At 36.2% G+C, this 6,550-nt stretch overlaps 1 protein-coding gene across 1 annotated transcript; it reads left to right on the plus strand.

Moving 5' to 3' along the window:
- The first annotated feature begins 3,960 nt into the window (after positions 1-3,960).
- LOC124439463 lies at positions 3,961-5,323 on the plus strand. Its single transcript, XM_046989688.1, has 2 exons — positions 3,961-4,215; positions 4,359-5,323. The coding sequence occupies exons 1-2, from the start codon at positions 4,068-4,070 to the stop codon at positions 5,321-5,323; spliced, it is 1,113 nt and encodes a 370-aa protein (XP_046845644.1). The 5' UTR covers positions 3,961-4,067.
- Positions 5,324-6,550: the final 1,227 nt, after the last annotated feature.

The following is a 6,550-nucleotide window of genomic DNA, read 5'->3' on the forward strand; positions in this document are numbered from 1 at the left end:
TTACCAAACAGTCGAAAGGAAGAGTTCCGTTTTCTTCGACATCTTTGAGTAAATGTATATGCTATTCTGTTTGTTGATGTGAGTATGGAAGTCATCAATCTCGTCTGCATGTAGTGCTGTGATTGTGTCATCTACGTAGCGAAACCAAAAGGTAGTGCATGTTTGTAAGTCATGAGTGCCCGTTCCTCTATAGATTGCATTACAATTTCCTTAACTACAACAGAACGGGCGAGCCATTGCTGTCCCATGTAATTGTTTGTAGTGTGTTCCTTTGTATTGATAAGTAGAGGTGAGGCAGAGCTCTGGTAACTCCATAATGTCTTCTGTCGGTAATGGCAGTACGTCCGTGGTTTTGTAATGAGGGTTTTGTACAAGTAAGTGCCAGATTAAGTGGAATACTGGTGAACAGTGATTTCACATCAAAAGTACTAATATATAGTTGTCTGGTATTTGTATAGTGCACAGTTTTTTAATGAAAGTTTCAGTGGATTGTAGCTTGTGTTTTGATTTGTTTGTGAGTGGTTGCAGTATGTTAGTCAAGTACTTTGAAAGTTCATAAGTAGGCGAACCACAGAATGATACAATTGGTCGCATGGGTATTTGTGGTTTGTGAAGTTTTGGTAGTCCGTATAGTCTGGGTGGTTAGGTACTGAACATCTGGTCGATAGTAAATACGTTCAGATATAATGTTAGATTTTCTCATAGAAGATCTTGCTGTTAAGTTGCGTACTAGTGATGATGTTGGGTCTCGTTTGAGTTGTTCGTACGTTTGTCTGTCGTTAACAAGTGCGTCCATTTTGTTAAAGTAATCATTCCTGTCCATGACCACAGTCACGCGTCCTTTGTCTGCTGGTAAAATGACGATGTTGTTGTCGTGTTTTAGTCGTTAGAGTGCTTGTTGTTCGTCTTTTGTCAAGTTGTGCCTGGCGTATCAAAGAGACTTGTGAGAGACAACAAAAGACGAGATCAGAAGCAGGATAGCCTCCACTTTACAATCGTTCTCTATACGTGACAACAACTTGACAAAAGACGAACAACTAGCACTCAAACGACTAAAACACGACAACAACATCGTCATTTTACCAGCAGACAAAGGACGCGTGACTGTGGTCATGGACAGGAATGATTACTTTAACAAAATGGACGCACTTGTTAACGACAGACAAACGTACGAACAACTCAAACGAGACCCAACACCATCACTAGTACGCAAACTTAACAGCAAGATCTTCTCTATGAGAAAATCTAACATTATATCTGAACGTATTTACTATCGACTCAGATGTTCAGTACCACGACCACCCAGACTATACGGACTACAAAACTACAAACCACAAATACCCATGCGACCAATTGTATCATTCTGTGGTTCGCCTACTTATGAACTTTCAAAGTACTTGACTAACATGCAACCACTCACAAACAAATCAAAACACAAGCTACAATCCACTGAAACTTTCATTAAAAACTGTGCACTATACAAATACAGACAACTATATACTAGTCTTTTGATGTGAAATCACTGTTCACCAGTATTCCACTTAATCTGGCACTTACTTGTACAAAACCCTCATTACAAAACCACGGACGTACTGCCATTACCGACAGAAGACATTATGGAGTTACTAGAGCTCTGCCTCACCTCTACTTACTTCAATACAAAGACACACTACAAACAATTACATGGGACAGCAATGGCTCGCCCGTTTCTGTTGTAGTTGCTGAATTGTAATGCAATCTATAGAGGAACGGGCACTCATGACTTACAAACATGCACTACCTTTTGGTTTCGCTACGTAGATGACACAATCACAGCACTACATGCAGACGAGATTGATGACTTCCATACTCACATCAACAAACAGAACAGCCATACAATTTACCAAGATGTCGAAGAAAACGGAACTCTTCCTTTTCTGTTTGGTAAACATGACAATCAAAACTAGGAACAACAGTTTATCGCAAGCCAACACATACTGACCGACTACTAGACCAATCATCTTACAACCTACATCACACAAAGCTACCACAATCAGAACATTAACAAGACGTGCACAAATCATATGTGATTCACCGGACGCTCTACAAACGAAAACAACTATCTCAAACGTGTTTTTGAGCAACATAACTCTGACTTTATCAAACGCAACACTTACAACGAACCCAACGAAACGAACAACTCAGTGACAACAGCAACGATACCTTACATCAAAGGTACGTCTGAGACTATCTCGCGTATCTTACGACCATACAACATACGTGTCGCTTACATAAACCAATCACAACATTACGACAAGTACTAACGAACATAAAGGACAAAGAACAACCAACGAACGACAAGGTGCAGTTTACAAAATAAACTGCTCCGACTGCCACGCCTCTATATCGGAAACTGGCAGGAACTTAAACATAAGACTTACTGAGGCACAAACGAGCTACTAAGAAACAAGACAAAACTAATCACATTGCCGAACATCACCGAATCACAAAGCACAACATTGACTGGGACTCGGCAAAATGCATCACTTACAGTACTGACTATAGACAACGGCTTACATTAGAAAGTTGGTATACCAACTTGGAACAAACCCTGAACAGATCACAGCAATTACCGGCACCTTATAAACGACTTATTCACAATACAAACAAACGATCAACTAAAACATTACACGTCAAACTAATTCACAATGACAATACACAATTGACACCCACATTACAACTAAAACGTCACACCTAAATCCACATCACAACTAAAAATAAAATATTTCACTTCACACTAATCCACAATGACAATACATTTCCTGCACATTTCCTGTACACACAATACAATGACGTAAGAACCAGACAATAAATACGGCTAACTGACGTTTACTCCTCATTGACTCTAGAAGATGACTACCGCTAAGGTTGTCGAAACGTCAGTCAACAACATCAAAAACAGTCCTTCTCAGGACTTTATTAACCTGGACGATCATCATTTACAAACATATAACGATACTCCCGGGTTCAAACCATTTACTTTACAGAAAAAGATAACATACTATATGTCTAGGACAAATACATTCAATATATGGCACTGCAATAAATTACTTTCACCTGTAAAAATTATTCTACAGGTAAAAAGTTATTTTTTCCCTCAATGAGATAAGCTTCAATTAAACATTCACATAATCAACTTTCTTTGCACAATTAGAAATTATTTTCATTACAAATTAATTTACATTAATGCAACTAAAAAACAATATATTTCGTGCTTCGTTAACCTTTTATTTCGCTACTATATGTATAGGAAAAATATATTCAATATATAGCACTGCAATAAATTACTTTCACCTGTAAAAATGCGTCGACTTCACTACCATTATATTTTACACATTATACTTAATATATAGTACCCGGAGGTCGACGCCCCATTAGTTATTGAAAGTACGCAAATTTATGTCGATTTTTGCATTTGGTTTGTTTTCAGCCATTGTACTAATGATGTTTTATCAACATTTTGGAAACAAATAAAATAAAATCAATTATTTGTAATTTACTTTCTTGTGACTAAAATACGAATAATTTTATCCGCTTTCTTTTTTGAAAAGTTTTTTTATTATATACAATCAAATACTTAGATTGTATTCTTATAATTTTTATTTAATTTCATCTTGTTTTACGTAATTCTTATGAAATTTTATGTAAATGCAGTTTGTACATGTCTATCGTTGAAATCAGCGTAGGTTGACTGGGTTAACGTTTCTGGATAAAAAATTTTCAATTTTACTATTCTTCGACTATGTTCTGAACGGTTGAATCATTATAAGTTGGTATAGCCATTTATTGTACTAATGAATGATTTATGATTTTTAATACGCGCTATGTTAATAGCCACACCTATAAAGTCATAAATAGGAGTAAAAGATTTGGCTGGCTTTGCCACTGAAACTTATGTTGTGAATAACACTTTGGATAACTTTTTTTATTCATACAATGGCCGAGTTTTTAGCTACGTCTTCACTTTGGAAATATTATTTTATACTCAGGTTTATATATTTATTCTATTTGAAAAATTATTTGAATGAATGATTGTAATTCCTTTTATAAAAGCTGTAAAGTCTACCAATTTCGTTGCTCAAGATGACGTTTATATCACCCACGAGGATGCTGCAGCAAATCTGGCCCAAGATGATGAGATTATTGCTCAAGATGAGTCGAAAATCAACGGTGCTGGTAATTTATTGCTTCATTTAAATTAAAAACAAATTAATTTTTATTGTTTTGTTCATCGGGCCGATTGAAAAACATAAATTTTGCGGGCCGAAAATTTGATATCATGCGGCATTAATCATGTTTTAATAATTAATCAAATTTAGGGTTGACTGTCAATCTTACAAAATTGAGCAAAAATTTGACAAAAGAGATACATGATGTGCATGGAATCCAAACATTGAAATCGAGGGAAATTTGGTCGCCATCGTCCATTGAAGCACCCTTTCGGCTTCTTTCAAATATCGAAATACCACATAATGGAAATCAGAGTAGTGGAGCATCTCGCGGTACGATAACGCTGATTTGTCTGAAGGATGGTGTTTACTCCGCCTTGACATGCGCACATATTGCTTGTGCCACTGACCACCAGCAAACACTTCTTGACGGAGAGCGACTGGTATCAATCAGCAACGCTGTACAAACCTTGAATAAACACGATGAAAACAAGTATATGTACACACCGTCTAAGAGTGACTGTAAAGCAGAAATTGGATCTTCTCATCGACACACCTTTGCTCAGTTTGATAGTGAAACAGACATCATGTCTATCAATATTGGCAAGCAAGAAGATTTCAAGAAACTTATTGGTGATGAAATGGAAGATGTTGTGTTGAACTTGGATGATGCAAATGAAGAACTTCAACGAAGGGTTGAAGACAAGAAGGAGACTGTTAAAGTTCGCACAGCCACTGGTGTTGAGGGCTCCATCAGTGAATTGAATTATGAGTATTGGTGTAAAAATTCCACACGTCGCATTTTCCAGAATGCCATCAAGATAAAAAGTTGTCAAACATTTCTTGATTCCGGTGATTCTGGTACTCTTGTTTGGTTTTTGGATGAAAAAAAAAATTGGCAACCGTTTGCGTATGGAGTTTGCGAAATATGTGATGATGGTGACAGCGGTTCAGAAAAAAGTTACATTTGCCTGAAGTTGAACCACGGCTTAAAAACTCTTGGTCTTCAAAATGGTCAATTTTTTATACTTCGGGACAATGGTCTCAGTCTATCCAACAGTGCTAAAAGCGGCGATGGTGAAGGAGGTGCAGCTAACAAAAGTAAGATGTTTTGATTTACCGCTTCTTTGCCTTGTATGAACATTTTGCCGCCATAAAGGCGTGCTGTATATCAATGAAGAAAGTTTCGTTTTCTATAAAGTAACGCTAGCCTTTTATATTCTTTTGTTTTTATGTAATATTTCAAAAGACTCTAGAGTTACGATGAATCATCGACTCATCAATTATAAACTTTTGGTTCAATTGCTTGCTGAGGATTGTAGCTAAGAATTGCACGAAATATTTTCATGACTGAATAATGATAACTTTAAACTTTTAGTTGAAGAAAAGAAAAAAATTTCTCTTCTGAGTGCGGAGTTAACTTCAACAATTGGTAAATTTGATATTTTTTGTTTGAGAGACTCCAGTGACAAGTCCAGTGACATTGTTTCGTGTTACATTTTGCAGATGAACCTTCCATTGGCATTACAGGCGACTTTAAAAAAATTTTGAATTCAATTCCTTCTTTTAGTTTGAAGTCACCTTCAAAAACTGGTATATTTGATGTTTTTGTTTTAGGAGATTCTAAGTCTAATGACATTCATTTTGTGTAATATTTTGTAGATAAAACTTACACTCTCAACACAGTCGAATTTAAAGAACGTTTTCTCACAAAGGATCACAAAATTAAAGATGAAGTCCATGAAATTTTAAAAAGGTAAATGTTTCTTATCGCTTTTACGTCAATTTTGACTTATTTCACATGAGGAAAGGGCATCGAATATCTTCACTTTTCCACATTTGCAGTTTTCCTTGGCTTTGTGGCAAGTATGGTACAGCACGTCCTACTGATGAGATGAATTATCGTCACATGTATCTTGAAGTTGACGAATCAAAGACTGAGGATGTTTTAAAGCAAGAAATCGATAATAAGTTTAAATGGAAAGCTTCAGATTACATCGAATTACGTTATGTGGACCCACGTAAGAAAATAGAAATCCAACAGCTATCCAACAATGTTATAGTAAGGCGAGATAAACCCAATAGATCAATGTATGGCGCGTTGACTTTGTTCTGCTGTAAAGATGGACAGTATTACGCGTTGACTTGCGCCCATGTTGGTTTCTTAAAAAGTATTCCCAAAGGGCAAAGGCTCTTGTACATTCGACACCTAAGGGAAAACGAAAGATATTTTGAGAACTATTTACATGAAAACAAATATTTCTACATCCACCAAAAAACAACTGAAATAGCTCTTGGCAATTTGACTGCTTACTCATATAATCAAGAAACCGATATCATGG

Source organism: Xenia sp. Carnegie-2017, unplaced genomic scaffold, assembly GCF_021976095.1.
Source record: "Xenia sp. Carnegie-2017 unplaced genomic scaffold, XeniaSp_v1 HiC_scaffold_19, whole genome shotgun sequence".
In the NCBI taxonomy this organism is placed as follows: Eukaryota; Metazoa; Cnidaria; class Anthozoa; order Malacalcyonacea; family Xeniidae; genus Xenia; species Xenia sp. Carnegie-2017.